The sequence below is a fragment of the Littorina saxatilis genome, linkage group LG1 (assembly GCF_037325665.1).
Source record: "Littorina saxatilis isolate snail1 linkage group LG1, US_GU_Lsax_2.0, whole genome shotgun sequence".
NCBI classification, from domain to species: Eukaryota; Metazoa; Mollusca; class Gastropoda; order Littorinimorpha; family Littorinidae; genus Littorina; species Littorina saxatilis.
In genome coordinates, this window is record NC_090245.1 from 60,997,668 (window position 1) to 61,017,667 (window position 20,000).

The 20,000-nt window shown below is 41.6% G+C and overlaps 1 protein-coding gene across 1 annotated transcript in view; it reads left to right on the forward strand.

Moving 5' to 3' along the window:
* The window catches only part of LOC138975780 (lachesin-like), a 271,419-nt gene that overhangs the window by 92,073 nt on the left and 159,346 nt on the right, over positions 1-20,000 (forward strand). The window contains exon 2 of the mRNA XM_070348534.1: positions 8,197-8,327. Coding sequence (XP_070204635.1) covers positions 8,197-8,327 — 131 coding nt within the window. The remainder of the gene's footprint in view (positions 1-8,196; positions 8,328-20,000) is intronic.

Consider the following 20,000-nt stretch of genomic DNA (forward strand, 5'->3'; position numbering starts at 1 on the left):
TGCAATGCAATATTGGTAGCTGCACATATTAAACGCTCATTATTGATCATCTTAGGATCGAACCTTCATCTACATCCGTCAGATGCCCAATACAAATGCCACATGCGCCCGTTCGCAGCTGGGATTTTCTTATCGACCTGTTTGTCACTCTCCCCTTTTCTTCATTTTTTTTATTCCCTCAGCGCCCCTATTTAGCCGTCAAAGTTAGTTTTTATTCGTCCGTTCATCTGGAAGGAAGGGGAGACCGCACTGGCAGATGCGCGGAAGCCGGAGATACAAGGCGGTAGGCACGCTAGCTGCATGTGGTGTGTGAAGCAATTTCAAGCGATCAGTTTTGTGGATCAATAGGGAGGAAAATTGTAGTTTCCCTGGCTTAACGCTCGCTTCATGGACCGGCCCGGGTCTCCCCTCTACCCCCCACTGCATGTTTGCCTTGTAAAAAGATTTTGCTGACGTCAACACGAAGTAACTGAATCATCCTCTACAGTTTGCAACCAGAACATTAATTACATCGTTTTATTTCAAAACAGACCTCCGTAGAGATGTGTGTGTGTGTGTGTGTGTGTGTGTGTGTGTGTGTGTGTGTGTGTGTGTGTGTGTGTGTGTGTGTGTGTGTGTGTGTGTGTGTTTCTGTTGTTGCGGTTGTTGTTATTGTTACCGGTGTGCTGTTGTAGTTGTCGTTGTTGTTTTCACTTCACTGATGTCATTGCTGTTTGCGGCTTTTCGGCGTAATCATTTATAATGGAACTGACAACTGTGATGTTAACAATACTTTAGTTCAAATTAATTTTGCAATAGTTTTATTATCCAAAAGAACAAGTATAACGCATATGAAAGAAAACATACTGCGTTTATAAGAATCGACAACTGGTATTACAGTCGAGTAAGAACTTCTTCTTCGTCTTCTTCTGCTTGTATCCACTTCCCGGCGCTACTGCTGCTGCTTGCAGATTTAGGTCAAGCAAAGTCTTGTCTGCCAATGCTGTTCTCTGGCGTATGTAAGTTACGTTTAAAAAGATGTATCAAATGACGCAAAAACTGTCAAAAGATATTGTACCATGGTAAGCAGTGACAGGTAGGTAACGACGTTGTGACCTTGAAATTGACGAACCTTTGTTTTCTCCTGATCGTTTTCCGAATGTTTAAATGAGCTTTGAAACAGAAATACAAACAGACAGAAATAGACATTGCCTTACTTGTATGTACCATTTACCCGCAGATATAATTCTTTTGCGCTCATCAGATTCAAAACTAAAGGGGGACGGGGTGGGTGTTCTGATCTGCTTGTGTTAACAGCACTTGACTATGCTTAGTCTAGGATACCGTAAAGTTTGCGGGTTAAACGAGCGAAACTTCTCCAAATATCACTCAAAACATGCAAGTATACAAGATTGATTTTCTCGAGAGAGGACAACATTTACGAGTCAACTTAGGACGCATCCCAGTTTTAGCAAAGACTTGCTCCAGTAAAACGTGGTCCAGATTTCCATAAACCAGGTTCCATCCATATCAACCCTCGCCGCGAGGTTTGCAGCTCCAACGAGACTGATGGCGGCAAACGGGCAGAAAACTCTCGCGCAGGATAAACAAGTCGCGCACAGCGAAATTAATACATTTAGTCAATGTGTCGACTAATGAAACTGAACGCATTCCACCAAGACTTCACCGATTCTCTGCGACCGAAAAAGCGCTGACACATTGTATGAAGATATCTTTCTATTAGTCTGATGAAATTGTCCCTACAGAGAGCGAGCGGCCGGCTGTCGATCGCTTGAAATGACAGCAGGAATAGCGCAGTGGCGCTTGTAAGCGCGATTTCCTGTATCCTTTTTAACGCTCTGAGCTTGTTTTTAATCCTAACATAACATATGTATATATTTTTGGATTCAAGGAATGATGAAAAATACAATGCAACCATTTTTGAATTTTTACTTAAAATCTAATTTTGTGAATTTTAATGACGAAACTTATTGATTGATTTTTAGGTTTCAAAGCTGAAATGCAATCACATAGTCCGGACTTTGCTCGAAAAATGAGGGCGTGAGAGTGCTGCCTCATCTGTCACTAAAAGCCGGATATGACGTCATCAAAAACTTTTATCCCCCCAAAAAGAAAAATGGTCTGGGGATATCATCTGGAATCATTTGTATGTACAGTTTCATGAAGATCTGAACAGTAGTTTTCTGGAAATCGCTAGAAACACACACATATTCACACACATACACAATCACCACGACCCTCGTCTCGATTCCCAGTGACAGTCTATGTTAAAACTTTTGTCAAAACTTGACTTAATGTAAATAAGAGATTGGGAGTGAGCGTTCTTGCATTGATGAGGGTCGTATTTGTGTGTGAGACAGCGAAATAATGTGCTTCCCTGCAGTCGAGTCATGCAAAGTGATTTGAAGTAAATCAGCAAGAAGACATGAACGCCGACTTCTTCTATCCCTATCCAAGGTCGATATGATAAAAGATCACTAGAAAACCAAAGAAAGAGGGCCCAGCCAAATGCACTCAAACGCCTTCTCATTGGCCTAGGATGGGGACATTTATTTCTCCAAAATAGGACGCTCGTTCTCGGTGCCTCTATAATCTACAAATGGCTATTAGCTGAGATGAGAACTAGAATGATGGAAGGTGGTTGGGGGCAAAAGTCACGAATTAAAGGATGCGAGATGACGTTATTTCAGCAAAACGTGGGGGCCTTCATTTCCGGTAGGAAACTCCTTTGAAAAAAGCCCATTGATTGACGCAGGTAACTAAAAAAACATGTATTTGGTGGGCCTGAGTCAGTTGTTTAATTATCAATCTCTAAAGGAATGCAAACAAATGAGCGGTACAAAAGTTGAAATTGTGTGTGTGTGTGTGTGTGTGTGTGTGTGTGTGTGTGTGTGTGTGTGTGTGTGTTGGTGTTGGTGTTGTTGTTGTTGTTGTTGTTGTTGTTGTTGTTGTTGTTGTTGTTGTTGTTGTATATTTACGCGCGGCACATCCAGCAACACTTTAAGTACAACCAGCCAGCATTGATATTGACCTGTGTATTTAAACTTCCGTTTGTGATCTTTCCAAAGCACAGCTTTGAAATGTCCGCCGTTCTTCAGAACGAGCTTTATTCTTTGGGCAATTTAGACTGAGCCTTTCGTCTGAATAAGCTTGCACAATTACAATCAGTCTGACAGGCGGGGAGACTAAATCCCACGTCATTCTCTCTTAACTTAATCAAACCGCACTGTAACTCTGATCGCTCGTTTTCACCACCTCGACAGTCGTAAGAATAAAGGCAGGGTATACAATGTGGTAGATGGTGGTGGAAGATGGGCGGGTAAGGGGACTATTTTACAGTGTACTCAGGTGGTCTATGTGCGGGCTGTGCACAGTATCCGCCAGGTTTTCCAGCTGAGGCGCCTCAGTTTTGTCAAATGTACCGCACCAAAGATCTGCCAGGCATAGCGTAGCCTAGAAGATCTTTGACCGCACTGAGCCGTGAGCCTAACATGTGGCGTCATCGGTACGGCACGATGTTAACCCGTGATTTGTAAAAATTTAAAACATTAAAATGTTTTACAAATCACGTAAATGCGCCCGATATTTTCTTGTCATATCCAAAGTCAAGGGATCTATTAGATTAAAAACAAGAGGCGAAGCCATCAAGGCTCACGTAAGAAATCGACAAACAAGTAACACACACACACACACACACACACACACACACACACACACACACACACACACACACACACACACACACACACAGAAAGAGCATAGGTGAAACTGTGCAAGAAAGCGAGACACTAGATCTAGATCTGCCTGTCTGCATGTAGCCTACTTACAGGGACACGACTGCCAACTAGTCTCGGCCCGCTCAAAATAATAATGACCGAGACTTTCAGTACTTCCTTCGCGTGACGTCTAACCCTCTTACGTCATAATGTGACGTCAATGTAATGTGACGTCTTCAAATGTTAGAGTTTCTACCACAGACATACACACGCACGCACGCACATACGCACGCACAGACAGACAAAGTTACGATCGCATTGGCTACACTTACGTGAGCCAAAAATCATTACTAGATTGTCCCATTGCTGGGAAATTCGGGTCGCTTCCTCCCAGTGGATAGCTAGCAGCATCAGATTCGCGCTACCCTAAAGTCAAGGGATCTATTAGATTTTTGGGGGATTTTTTTCATTTCTTTATTGTCCCATCGCTGGGAAATTCGGGTCGCTTCCTCCCAGTGGAAAGCTAGCAGCAACAGAGTCGCGCTACCCCAAAGTCAAGGTATCTATTAGACTTTTTTGTTTTTTCCTTTCTTTATTGTCCCAATTCGGGTCGCTTCCTCCTAATGGAAAGCTAGCAGCAACAGAGTTGCGCTACCCAGGTGTATGCGTGTTTAGGTATAATCAGCCACCTGCACTTATGGCAGATTGACCGACGCCACAGTGGTAACACGAACATGGATTCGAACCTGCGACCCTACGATCACAAGTTCAGTGCTCTACCAACTGAGCTACCGGGTCCCCGGGTACACTTTTGGCGTATGGGCGATTGCACCCCCGCACCCCCCAACTGGCAAGCTGGGTTCGTTTTCTTTGTTATGGTAAAAATCGTAATATTTTTACCTATTCGGCCCAAACCACCCCCACCACCCAGCATAGAGGCTCTAAACAACAAATATTAATAATAATAAAAGGCATATATTACTTTGTAGAATGCGATATTTTTACATTTGTACAAATCGCGGTTTTAGGTTTGTCGTAATTTGTAAAATGTGTTTACATTTTTACAAATCACGGGTTAACACACGCCCTTCAGGTCATGCAATGAAGCTTAACCTTAAATATTAAAGGTTTACCTTAATCATTTAAGGTTAACCTTACAAATGCAGTTGCATCTGATGGTTCACTACCGTAGTACACACCCAGTATGACTCCTTGGAATCTGGGTAAAGAACTTTTCTTGGGAAAAGTTTTGAATAGACGTACTGACGCTGTCCGCTATTTTTCAAGTCACACTGTACAGCTGTAGTCTATAAAACGTCGCCGGTGAGGTTTGATATCGTTAAGCAGAATTGAAATGATATGACGTAACGCACTGCCTGTAATGGCAGGCCGCATGACGCCGTCGTGTTCTGCAATAATAATGAAATCTGTACCTGCTCTGATAGACCCATCATTCACTTACACATCTGTTTAGAAATACTCACGCTGAGGCGTATGATTGAGCACATATTGGACTTTCTGCAACAAAGTGATTTTCTAATACACACGTTATAGTTTAAACAGTTGGGATGCAATGCCTTCACTTCATGTATTGATGCTGCTGCAGTTGAGTTTCACGACCATACAAGTTTGAGAGTACATGCATATGTCTTTCATGCCATTCAAATTGTTCGCGGGAGTACCGACTGTCCTGTGTATTTGGGGTCCTGATTTGGCCTATATGGTCCGCTTGACCCAAAAAGCAACAACTAACTAACTAACTAACTAACTAACCCTGTGTATTTTAGGCATAGAGTGCTCATTCTAGATTTTTCACCTCGCTTACCTGTAGCTTCGACGTCACGTGTGACGTCATCGTTGCAGGTACAATATTCAAACAATATTCCGCAAACTCAACCTACATTCAATAAACATGACATAAATTGTGCTTCTTTATTCTATGTAAATCATGTTACCCAGAGAGTTTTGTATAACACACTAAATTCTGTTTTTCCTTCAGTGAAACGTAAAACCGCCAAAAACGGTATGCACCCTATTTTGTTCAGTGAATGTTCAATAAATATGGCGCACATTGTCAATCACAGATACATTCTATCTTCTTACTTTATATTGAAGGGCATTTTGGAGGTTCAAATGCAACTCTTATGAAAACCAGCACTGCCTGAAAATGTAAGGATACGCACTTAAAGGCGTTTTTTTTCTGAATGAGACTCATCACACAGTTATCGTCTCGCGCATAAATTTCTTCACAGGTATCTTTATAAATTGTGCACCTACGCTTAGAGCAGGCATTTTTCTAGGCATTAACGTACATGTTAGGTCCATTACACTCCACCCTTACCTCTCATAGTGCCTCTCAAAACGCTTTCATGGCATAACTTTGACTTAAAAAATTAGAGGGTTATTTCGGAAATGAACTCTCACACTTAGTGTTTATGAGCTATCTCATCGGAGGTACTTGCAACTAAAAGCCCGATGAATGCACTTTCCTCTCATATGTATTTGATTAGATTGTAGCTTACAAACCGTCTTTGAGAAGATTTGACAGACGGATTCAAGGATAGCAAGAGGCATCCCCTCACGCTAACTTCTACTTGGCAACAACAAAAACAACTACGGTGATATTGTCTGTGCCACCTCAGTGAAATGAAACCTGGGTGTCCTGCCTTCCTCGTATTTGTCCTGCAAAAAAAAAAAAAAAAGCGCGTGCATGCGACCGAAGAGTTGTCAAATAGAGTATACAAGTGGAAAAAGAAAACATGTGTCTCAGCGTCCACGACAGCGAACAAGATAATGATTTTAGGGCCGTTATAATTATGCTTTATTGAATCTGTCTGTTATTTTTTTTAGCTGGATTCGATTTTTCATTTTATTGTTCTGTCCTCTGTCAGACGTGAAACATTTCTAAGAGATAATTTCATAAACCCCGCAGACATGTCGTGCTTGGAATCTTTTACCCGTTTTTGTTTTGCTTGTTTTACCACTTTGTTCAGGAAGCCTTGTTGTGGACATTTGTTACAGTTGAGAGCAAAAAGGGAAAGGTGGGAAAGGGTTGGGGTCTGAATACTTGCTGCCAATTCAAGCATTAAATTGAGACGAAAAGTCCCGAAGGGACGGTGTTGTCTTCCACGTTTGATTTTAATTGCGACTAATTAATTTGATTTTAATGTCATCGATTAAGAGCAGTTAAAGCGATATTTGCAACTAAAAAAACTCATCTAATTGGAAAGTTCCCTGATATTTAACTTTCTTTCATACCTATGATGTGGACTGGGTGGCCGAGTGGTAAGGCACTTGCGCTCGGAAGCGAGAGGTTGCGAGTTCGACCCTGGGTCAGGGCGTTAGCAATTTTCTCCCCCCTTTCCTAACCTAGGTGGTGGGTTCAAGTGCTAGTCTTTCGGATGAGACAAAAAACCGAGGTCCCTTCGTGTACACTACATTGGGGTGTGCACGTTAAAGATCCCACGATTGACAACAGGGTCTTTCCTGGCAAAATTGTATAGGCATAGATAAAAATGTCCACCAAAATACCCGTGTGACTTGGAATAATAGGCCGTGAAAAGTAGGATATGCCCCGAAATGGCTGCGATCTGCTGGCCGATGTGAATGCGTGATGTATTGTGTAAAAAAAATCCACCTCACACGGCATAAATAAATCCCTGCGCCTTGAATATGTGCGCGATATAAATTACATAAAATAAAAATAAAAAATAAAAAAAATAAAAATCCCTGCGCTTAGAACTGTACCCACGGAATACGCGCGATATAAGCCTCATATTGATTGATTGATTGATGATACTTTGAAATCGTAATCTGCGAATTATGTTAGTTTTCTCCTTCCTCTTCTTCTCCTTCAGAAATAGAACAAGAGCAGGCCACGATCTGGTCCCAGTATGAAAACTGATGTTGCATTGTTTTTGACAAGTCCTACCTGCAGTTCTTCTTCGAAGTAACAGAATCAACGCAGGTCCTGTACCGTTTCCTGTATTCACGAAGCGACATACATCAAGCATTCCGGACTTTATCAGGGTGAGGCAAGCTGCGCAACATGTACGTATCTTGGATATCATTGTACACACACCGTTGGCTTTGCAGTGAATGCTGAGTTGGTTATGCTTTCGAAAGAAAAATATCGTTTATGCAGCGACCGCTTCATGTGATGCCTGTTCTTTCAAAATCATACAGATGGGACCTGATTATTCACTTTGACGCCAGTAGTGTGTCTCTTCTGGTAACATTAGCTCAAGCTTGCCTCATCTTCAAGGCATACAGCTCTTCCACATCCCATACAAAAGAGAGTTATTTCGTTCATATTGTCTTTATGTTACATCCTCAACAGTCGTCGTTCTGTCCGTCCTGTTCTTTACTTTATTATTTTGTTCATGTTGTTTGAGTGTACAGTAATAACATCCACTACAGTCGTCATTCCGTCTGTCTCTAGGCGTCTCTTAATGATTGTGTCCATGTTGTCTGTTTGCAGCGTTCACAGAAAAAGGAGTAACGGTGGACCCTGACATACCGGTGTTCTTGCCTCGTCCCAGCAATGTCACTTACCATGTTGGTGATACCGCTATCTTGCTTTGTGCTGTCGACAACGTCGGTACCAAAACTGTGAGTACATTCTTATATTTTATCACGCAGATGTTGTTCGTGATATGGGTGTGTGATTTGGATAAACTTCTTGTTCTTCTTTGATTCACTTTTGTCTCCCTAGGTGTGTGTGTGTGTGTGTGCGTCTTTCTTTCTATATATCTCTTCCTATTTTTTACAAGTAGTCTATTTTTGACTGAATGTATACGAGGTGAGTGTGTATGTGTGTTCGTACGGGCGTGTGTAGAGCGATAATCGCTCAACTGATTGATTGACCGTCCTTGTGGATTTTTTGCGATACGAGCCTGTTTCGTAAGTTCGCTCACTCACTTCACTCACTGACACGGTACAGTTCCAGTCTTTTAGGTTGAGGGATTGACAGAATGTTTTCATTACGCTTCACGCGACTTTTTTCTCTCTTTTTTTTTGACAGCATTGGCCTCGACGTTTGTTTCCTTTTACTGCATTTATTAAAAAGTTTCTCCAGAAAGAAAATAGTGTATTTCTTGAAGGTTAATCAAGATAAGTCGCCGACAGCATCTCAATGAAAAAGTAGCCGTGATGTGCATATTTTGGAAAGAAAAAATTATCATATCGGTCGAAAATTGCATTTTGATAGTGAGTGTTTCGGCGCAGGTACATGCAAGGTTTCATTATAAAGGATTACGTCAGCATAAGCCATTGAATTATGTTACTTACCAGGTTTTGATTTCGCAAAAAAATATAACTTTTCCAAAAGTAAATTGTACAAAAAATTAGAAGCTGAAAGTTGAACAAAGATTGAAAAGGTGGAAAAAAAGGGGGGGGGGGGTGGCAAAAAAAAACTGTCACCCTTTCCTAATCCCCGAAATTCAGGTGAAGCATCAATCAGAATTAGACATCTTCATGTTCCAGAACTTTCACAAAGGAAGGGAGAGAGAGCCATTGCCCCCAAAATCAAATAAGCTGTGCTGCACGTGTAAAATTCATCGCTCTTGTGGCCAGCGAGACAGCGGGAAATGCTGAAACCGTACGAACCGAGAGGATGTAAGCTGACGTTTGCGTGCTCCGGCGGAACTGCTATGTTTTATTCAACGGTTCCTTGTCATGCTAGGGATTCCTAACAGACAGTTGCTTTTTGCAGGACGTTAAAACAAGAAGTGTGTCAAGTTTGGTGGCTGTCTCTATGCGTTTGGTCGGGAAAGTTTGAGATCGTCGTCGTCCAAAACCACCCCAAACCTCGAAAGAATGAACAATGAATACGCAAATAAATACTTTTTGTGGAACAGATGTAGTGTGAAGATCCGTAACTAAGTCCGCTGTGTTTTATCATATATCAAGCTGTTAACCCGTGATTTGTACAAATGTAAAAACATTTTACAAATTACGTCGAACCTAAAACCGCGATTTGTAAAAATGTAAAAATGTAAAAATATCGCATTCCACAAAGTAATACATGCTTTTTATTACATTTAGTCAAGTTATGACTAAATGTTTTAACATCGAGGGGGGAATCGAGACAAGGGTCGTGGTGTATGTGTGTGTCTGTGCGTGTGTGTGTGTGTGTGTAGAGCGATTCAGACTAAACTACTGGACCGATCTTTATGAAATTTGACATGAGAGTTTCTGGGTATGATATCCCCGGACGTTTTTTTCATTTTTTCGATAAATGTCTTTGATGACGTCATATCCGGATTTTCGTGAAAGTTGAGGCGGCACTGTCACGCCCTCATTTTTCAACCAAATTGGTTGAAATTTTGGTCAAGTAATCTCCGACGAAGCCCGGACTTCGGTATTGCATTTCAGCTTGGTGGCTTAAAAATTAATTAATGACTTTGGTCATTAAAAATCTGAAAATTGTAAAAAAAATATGTTTTTTATAAAACGATCCAAATTTACGTTCATCTTATTTTCCATCATTTTCTGATTCCAAAAACATATAAATATGTTATATTTGGATGAAAAACAAGCTCTGAAAATTAAATATATAAAAATTATGATCAAAATTTCTTTTTCGAAATCAATTTAAAAACACTTTCATCTTATTCCTTGTCGGTTCCTGATTCCAAAAACATATAGATATGATATGTTTGGATTAAAAACACGCTCAGAAAGTTAAAACGAAGAGAGGTACAGAAAAGCGTGCTATCCTTCTCAGCGCAACGAATACCCCGCTCTTCTTGTCAATTTTACTGCCTTTGCCACGGGCGGTGGAGTGACGATGCTACGAGTATACGGTCTTGCTGCGTTGCGTTGCCTTCAGTTTCATTCTGTGAGTTCGACAGCTACTTGACTGAATGTTGTATTTTCGCCTTACGCGACTTGTTATTATTAATATTTGTTGTTTAGAGCCACTATGCTGTGTTGTGGGGGCCCGATAGATAAAATATTACGATTTTTAGCATAACAAAGAAAACAAACCCGAATTTTCCAGCGGTGGGACAATAAAGTAATGAAAAACAAAACAAAATCTAATAGATCCCTTGACTTTGGGGTAGCGCGACTCTGTTGCTGCTAGCTTTCCAATGGGAGGAAACGACCCGAATTTTCAAGCGATGGGACAATTAAGTAATGAAAAAAATCTAATAGATCCCTTGACTTGGGGTAGCGCGACTCTGTTGCTGCTAGCTTTCCACTGGGAGGAAGCGACCCGAATTTTCAAGCGATGGGACAATAAAGTAATGAATAAAAAAAAATGATACGAGTGATAAGTATCAAGCCTACCGACCAAAGATTTCCATAATTGACCACATTCTTGCTCACTCCTACAGTCTTCATTCCTTCCTATGAGCGCCTATCTCCACAATAGTTCCAGAAGTCACTAAAATGCATATTACTGTAATTGAACGCGCCCCACCCTTTATTGGAGAGCAGAGCTTAATGAAAAAAAATATATAAACAATCTAATAGATCCCTTGACTTTGTGGTAGCGCGACTCTGTTGCTGCTAGCTTTCCACTGGGAGGAAGCGACCCGAATTTCCCAGCGATGGGACAATAAAGTAATGAATAAAAAAAAATGATACGAGTGATAAGTATCAAGCCTACCGACCAAAGATTTCCATAATTGACCACATTCTTGCTCACTCCTACAGTCTTCATTCCTTCCTCTGAGCGCCTATCTCCACAATAGTTCCAGAAGTCACTAAAATGCATATTACTGTAATTGAACGCGCCCCACCCTTTATTGGAGAGCAGAGCTGAAGAAAATTGAAGTAAGGGAATTGGGTGGCCAACAAAATCCCACAGGAAAGCCAGCTAACAATGAATAGCAGTGCTGCAAAAAGTGGTGGCATGGTTAGAGCATGCATGAACTATGCACGTGTAGACCATGTCTAGACGAGACAGGAGAAGGAACACTCAGCTTCATCTCCCAGCCGTTAATGCTTGGTCACGCCCGCTATCGACTCCATGTCATCCTTCTTCACCACGAAGAGGTGGAGGCGAAATGAAGAGGACGGGATTGGGACGTGGTTGGCTGTGCTTCGTGACACATAGCTGATCGTTTCAATGATTATTGTGACGTGGCTGGTTGTTATTCACGATACATAGCTGATGCTATTCATGATGATCACTTTGAGGTGGCTGGTTGTTCTTTCTGACACATAGCTCATGATTTCCATGATGAGTATTATAACATAGCTGGTTGTTATTAATGATACATAACTGATGATTATTCATGATGTTTATTCATGACGATTTTTGTGACATGGCTTGTTGTTATTTATGATACTTAACTGATGATTATTCAGGGTGATTATTGTGACGTGGTTGGTAGTTATTTTATACACAAAGCCGATGGTTCTTCGTGATGATTTTTGTGACGTAGTTGTTTGTTGTGTGTGACACATAGCTATATAACAATTGTTGGCTGGTTGTTATTCATTATACATAAGTGATGATTAGTCATGATCTCTCGACTCATTGCGGTATATTTGATATATTTCTGCTTTTATGTATATATAGTAAACACGGCCGAAGACACATTGATTTTGATGACAAACGTGTTCGCACGAGGTGGACGTCTGGATGTGTATTAGGAGCTCGTAATGACTATGGTCACGATAGGGAACGTCGAGATATATAATACGACGAGGTACGATCAGACGTCGACACAGGTCCCCTCGCTCTCTCTCTCTCTCTCTCTCTCTCTCTCTCTCTCTCTCTCTCTCTCTCTCTCTCTCTCTCTCTCTCTCTCTCTCTCTCTCTCTCTGTTCTTCATGTTACAGAAGAGACGAACCCTTATTAACTTTTCCTAGCAAGCTCAAGGGGCAAGAAATAAAATCCCAGCCAATCCCAAACTTGGATAAACCCAACAAGAAAGGGTTGTGTAAGTCTGTCAGTGAGCTTCTTGGCGACGAGGGTGAATTAAGGACGTCTGCGGGTCCTGGAGGTAACAAGGACAAATTAGGTCAGGCTGACCACACTGAAAAAGAAAATATATATGGGCATGGTCTATTTGCTTATGTTCGATTGACATTGTGGCTATTGACAGGACGTTGTAGCTTTTGCAAACCAAGTACACGTATGCAGCTTCAGTTTGGCAAAGCACTGCGGCAGCGCTCGTGTGCAAGAGAAACAAGTCGCGTGAAGCGATATAAAAACATTGTTCAGTCGGTATCCAACATTTAGATAGTCTCGGCTAACCATACCCGAAGACCGAGACGGGTCACGCTCGACTCCACGAAGCATACAACCGTAGTACTTACTGGGCATATTTTCTTTCATTCTGAGCACATTTTTATAGTAAACATGACATATCTATATATATGTTTAAATTCAGGAGAAGATGAGCCTAGGAATACAATGCGATCCTTTTTAATTTGCTTTTGAAAATTCGATTTTAATGACAACCTAAATGAGCAAACTGGTTAACTAATTTGTAAGCTTCCGAACTGAAATACAATTCCATAGTCCGGACTTCGTCGAAGATTGTTTGACCAAAAGTTCAATCATATTGGTTGAAAAATGAGGGTGTGACAGTGCCGCTTCAACTTTCACAAAAAGCCCGATGTGACGCCATCAGACATTTATCGAAAACATTAGAGAAAAAACATCTGGGGATATCATACCCAGGAACTCTCTTGTGAAGTTTCATGAAGATCGGTCCAGTAGATTTCTTGGCATCGTTTTATTCACACACACACACACACACACACACACACACACACACACACACACACACACACACACACACACACACACCACCACCACCACCACCACCACTCGATTCCCCGTCTTTGTTAAAACATTTCGTCAACATTTGACAAAATGTAAAAGATGCGGAACGGGAACCTGTTAATTTCTGAAGGTTTTATTCAGTTGTAAAAACATACGACAGCGATTTACCCCAAAATCGACTTCGCTAATATTTTGTCTATGACATTTTCAGAGTTTGTTGAAACACGTGTGACAAAATTAGAGAAATATACCGGACTGACTTTAGTATACAGAATTTTGAATATGATGGATCTGACCGATATATTATAATCACAGGACCTATTGTGTAAGTGGTTAAACTCCGTGGTTTACGTTTGTTGTAATGATGTGTTTCTCTTATGACGTTTTGCGGGTCTGTGGAAAAATGTCACGGTAATATGTTTTAATATGTGATTTTGTGGACTCTGTTCTGCATTGTGACATTTTTGTGTGTTAAAATTGCTCGGATGCTCCAGGAAAAATGTTCATGAGAAACTGATATAAGTTTAGCCTAAGAAAACGTCATGTAATTACGCTATTTCCAGCCATATTGCAAAGACACGTTACAATAATTCAAATAGAAACACATCATTACAACAAACGTAAACCAGAGATTTACACCACTTACAAAATAGGTCCTGTGATTTTATTTGATCGGTCAGATATCCCATTCAATTACCCAATCCTGTTTTTTTTATTTTTATTATTATTTTATTTTTATTTTTTTACTGTTTCCAGAAACCAATTTTGGATTTATTAAACCAATTTGGGATTAAAATTGCTATTTTGGATTTATTTACTACTCCATGGGAAACGGGGGTGTCCTGACCACCAGAAAGGTCATGCCTTGTTTCTTATTCATTTAGCTCGACAAAAGAAAGCACACAGCCATTTCCTGTTCCTATATTAATAGTTCAAAGTCTGGATCTTCAAAACTATGTTAATGGTTTTCAAGCTTCTTATTGAAAGTCTGGTCGATGTTGAGATGAAACCAAAGTGTAAACCGGGTCTGCTGCGTTTTAAGTGAGGCATGCACACGATGGACAGTCAAAAATGAAATTTAAGTCCTTACTAGGGACGCTTTTTTTAAATTAATTTTTAATTCTTTATATGATTCTTGTCATGTCATCATATTTAAACTTATGTACCTGATTGATTTCTCTAACTTTTTCACACTGGTTTCAACACACTCTGAAAATATCACAGACAAAATATTAGCGAAATCTAGTTTTGGGGTCAATCGGTGTCCGATGTCTTGGAGGTTTAGGCCTATATTTTTTTTTATCTCTCGTTTCTACAAAGGCAAGACCTAAATTGTTTCGGACTCAGAAAAGAATGGACGAAACATGGCTATCATCCTACCGGAAATATGCCCATGACACAGCCTTGGACCCTGTTCTGCAAATTCAGTGCAAAGGCAAGTGTGAAATCATGATGAGAACTGAATTGTTTTAGCCTCAACATGGACGAGACATGGCTGCCTTCCTATTTGTAATATGTTCATGACCCAGCCTTAGACCCTGTTTAACTCTTGGTTCTGCTTCGGCAAGTGTGAAAGCATGGCGAGAATTACATTGTTTCAGGCTCAGAAATAGAGATTACACACTGTTCTATTTTTAACTCACATTGGGAATCCCGAGAGACTATCTTTGTTTAGTGGGGCACTTACAAAGTCGAGACCCCCTCAATTTCCCCACTAAACAAAGAAAGTCGCGAGGGATTCCCAATGTGAGTTACAACAGAACAATGTGTAATTTTTTTAGTACACTCTTTTCGCGGTTAAGAGTCTGTGTGGTGTTTTTCTTCTCAATGCCAAATGTATTTAAATCCCATCCAGGGCCTCAGCAAGTGCTGTGCGGTAAGTAACGCCGCGCTTTAGAGTATTCGTCTATTTCACTGCATATTTCCCAGCTTAAATTTTTAATCTGTGCATAAACAAAAATCATTTTGACGCCTTAACAAACTGGAAAAACAGAAGATCAGTTAAACATGACGTATATTGAGGGGGGAAAAGTAATTTGTTTTTGAACATTTGACGTCACCAATGCCAAGGTCGCTCTCCTCAGTGACAAAACGAGTTAGTGTCGCGCGAAGTTTCAGTCTGATTCGCTTACGTTCACATCTCGTGAAAGTATACGGTGAACCTGGTGTAAAGTAAAAAGAAACGATCTTGCACGGATAAACGATACAGAAAGTGAGTGCCTGATTAGGAATTCTCTTCATAAGTGTGGAGATTTTTCCGATCTCCCAGGTCAACTTATGTGCAGACCTGCTAGTGGCTTATCCCCCTTCGTGTGTACACGCAAGCACAAGACCAAGTGCGCACGGAAAAGATCCTGTAATCCATGTCAGAGTTCGGTGGGTTATAGAAACACGAAAATACCCAGCATGCTTCCTCCGAAAGCGGCGTATGGCTGCCTTAATGGCGGGGTAAAAACGGCCATACACGTAAAATTCCACTCGTGAAAAACACGAGTGTACGTGGGAGTTTCAGTCCACGAACGCAGAAGAAGAAGAAGAAGAAGATACTCCATACTTCACCGAAGAAGTTGAGGCCGTCTGCCTGAAGAAGCCCTTGTACGATCTATTAATTGGGAACATTGGGGGTGCGAGACGTCCTGATGACCCTGATTTCGAATGGAGAATGGGCTCAGCTCAGCCTGCTGCTGAGGAATAAGACCCACTGCCATTCGCGAATGAAGATATCAGCGAACTGTTACGAGATGACAGAGCCACTGTGCATCGCCGCGACCAGCCGCAGGTTGTAAGCGCTGTGACGACCAGAGCCCAGGCGAAGAAGAACAAAACGACTACGCCGCTTAGGGTCACCAACAGTTCTGCAACTGCTGTCGTGGACAGGGATCGGCTGATTCAGGTACAGGAAGCTGATTCGAGCTTAACAAAATACAGGAGTCGTCCTGTCAAGGAGGAGACTCTCGAGATTGCTAGAGAAAACTTGAGAAAGTCTCAGGATAGCGGAAAGCACTACTACGACCGCAAAGCCGTAAACAGGAAGTTTACACCAGGTAACAAAGTGCTGATACTGCTTCCCACTGATCACAACAAACTACTGATGCAGTGGAAAGGCCCATACGAGGTTGAGGCCGTGGTAGGGATCAACGACTACAAGGTGAATGTCAGCAAGAAGTCCAAGATCTACCACGCTAACCTCCTGAAACTGTATGTGGAGAGACCTCCGGAAGCAGTACAGGTCGCAGCAATTGTGGAAGAACCAGCTGAACTAGACGAGTTCGACGGTGAGGAACTACTGGAGTTGGGAGACCTCCACAAGAAAGAGGGAGTGGATGACGTCAAGCTAGGACCTGACCTGACAGAAGATCAGCAGAAGGAGCTGCATGATTTTATGGGCGACTTCACCCATAGGTTCTGTGATGTTCCAGGCTCTACGTCCTTGGTCGAACATGAAGTCCACCTCACATCTGACGTTCCTGTTCGCTCAAAACCATACCCTATCCCGTTTCAGGCTCGGGAATCCTTGAAAAAGGACATCGACAACATGTTGAAGATGGGGGTCATCCGTGAATCATCATCCCCTTACTCATCTCCCGTTGTTGTTGTCAAGAAGAAAGACGGTACAAACAGGGTATGCATTGACTTCAGGAAAGTGAATAAGATCACCGTGTTTGACCCTGAACCAATGCCGACGGCAACTGATCTATTCCGACAGTTAACCGGCAGTAAGATCTTCTCAAAGATCGATCTCAGCAAGGGATATTGGCAAATTCCTGTGCGCGAAGAGGACCGCCTTTGCAACTCCAGACGGAACGTATGAGTGCCTGCGGATGCCTTTTGGCATGGTGAACAGTGGTGCTACCCTGAAGAGGGGAATGCGAAAAATGCTTAAAGGAATGAAGAATGTTGTGTACTACTGGGATGATCTGCTAGTCCACACGGAGACCTTTGCGGAGCATCTGGAGACTTTGAGGGAACTGTTTTCCCGCCTGACAAAAGCTAATCTGACCGTGAGACCCAGCAAGTGCATTTTGGGGACCGACAACGTTGACTTCATAGGTCATTTACTGAAGGAAGGTCAAAAAGGGCTTTTGTCGGAAAACGTCACCAAGATCCTCAATGCGATCCTTCCTTGGATTGGCCGGGTACTACAGAGAGTTCATTCCAAACTTCGCCGCCATAACGGCGCCTTTGTCGGACATGACCCGAAAAGGATGCCCCAACCGAATACTCTGGGGACCAGCTCAGAAGAAGGCATACCAGACCGTGCGCGACCTGATGTCACGAGACCCGGTGCTACGCCTTCCTGATACTGCCAAAGAGTTCATCTTGCGTACAGACGCATCGGACGAAGGGATCGGCGCCATGCTGATGCAAGAGCATGGAGGTAAACCGTTTCCGGTCAGCTATGCCAGCAAGAAGCTGTCAGGAGCCGAGAAGAAGTACTCGACCATGGAGAAAGAGTGTTTAGCCATCGTGTGGGGAATCAAGAAATTTCAACTCTACCTCCAAGGGGTGAAATTCGTGCTTCAGACTGATCACAAACCCCTCACCTACCTGAACTCTGCAAAGTTTGTAAATAATCGTATCATGAGGTGGGTGATGTACTTGCAGAACTTTGATATGCGAGTGGAATCGATTAAGGGTTCAGACAATGTTGGAGCGGATTTTCTCAGCCGAGTATGTGAGTAAAACTGTGTTCATTCTCCAACAGACTAATGTACATACCTGGATTTTAATCTTTTATGTATACATAACATGGAGTGGGGAGAGGTAGTATGAAAGAAGAAGAGATATTCGAGAGAAAAAATCATATGGCTGATTGTTTTTTCTTTTGCATGGGATGAGAGAATGATAGAAAAAGACGAGAAAAGTACAAATTAGGGTAACGTTACAAAAAGGGCAATAACTCTGGAATTAAACATTATTTTGACCTAAAACCATACAAGTAATAACGGCAGATGATTGAACTTGCTATTTCCCGGCAAAAGTTTGTATTTAAAAGTTTGGCCATTTTAAGTCATTTTGGGGGTATCTCCGAAAAAGAGTCTTAACTCCGTGAAAAATAAATTTCAAGGTCTGAAATTCTCACATCACGTTCTAAATATAACAGTCTGTCAAATAAAATCAAAAACTCAAAATCGATAAATTTGTCAAGAGTGTCCCTTTTTGCAGAAATGGCCACATTTAACCTTGTCATTTCTGTATGGCATACGTTTGAAAAAATGGTCCTTAACTTTTTTTGAAGGGTATACTTATTCTTGAAGTTTGACGGGGAAGTCAAAACTGACTGGCCTAGTCAGTTTTGACCGGGGGGTCATTCTGGGCTAGCCTTCTTTGACCGGGAGGGCTAGCCCAGAATGACCCCCCCCCCCTCAAATCTAAGATATATATATATATACGTAGTTGTATACATTTATGCATAAATATTGTTTCTAAAGGTCCTAATGTACTCATTCTTGAAGTTTGGAGGGGGTCAACATTGACTGGGGGGGGGGGGGGGGGTCAAAACTGACTAGCCCAGAATGACCTCCCGGTCAAAATAGGCTAGCCTAGAATGAACGGCCCAGAATGACCTCCCGGTCAAACTGGGCTGTGTCAAAATAGGCTGCTTCACCGGCATGAATACTCTATAGTTATTTTTTTTTTTTAAATCTCTAGACAGTTAGAAAGTTACAGCTTTCTCTCCAAATAAATGTGTGTCAATTACGACAAACACAACAGTAAAGGCCTTATTCTTAAAACAGAAACTAGCAAAGCACGAATTAAGAATGAAACTGTATGCAGAATCAAAAAACAAGAATGGTAGGTAAATGGAACGTTTATTATTGACAAAACAAAACGTTACATTTACTAGTACGTCGACCCCGAGGTCTTTAAAGTAGACAGACAGACAGACACTTATGAAACAAATAATGAACTTATCTCAAGATCGTGTGATACTTCAAAGACCTTTGGGTCGACGTACTAGTAAATGTAACGTGTTTTTTTTGTCAATAATAAACGTTCCAATTACGGACCATTCTAGGTTTTTTTATTCTGAATTTTGGAACGTTGGCAGTCTTATCTGTTTTTAAATTTTTAGTAATAACGCAGCCAAAATGGTCACCACAAAATCGTAAATCGCTACACTGAAAAAAACGACAGTACAAACACGAATCTCACCGAAGTCTTTAATATTCTTACTGCAATATCTGTCTCTGGCCTTGAAGGGAGAAACGACCTAAATGACACACCCTTCTCTAACCAAAATGTCTGAAGAAGAAAAATCTCGCTTGACGATATTTAACATACTGCATCTTATCAGAAAACTATCTCAGCGGAAACAGAACAGCCACCGCAATATTTCTCAATTACATGAAAAGATGACTTCGGACTGAAAAGAAACATTGCTTGCAAGTCGTCGTCTACACCACGGTCGCATAACAATTAGCTCTGTCAAGAAAGACAAATCCGCTGAAACAACATCCCGCCGAGTTTATTTCTTCTGCTTTCGGGATATCTGTGTTACTGGGGCAAAGGGGAGTAGTCCATGAGCTGAGTCC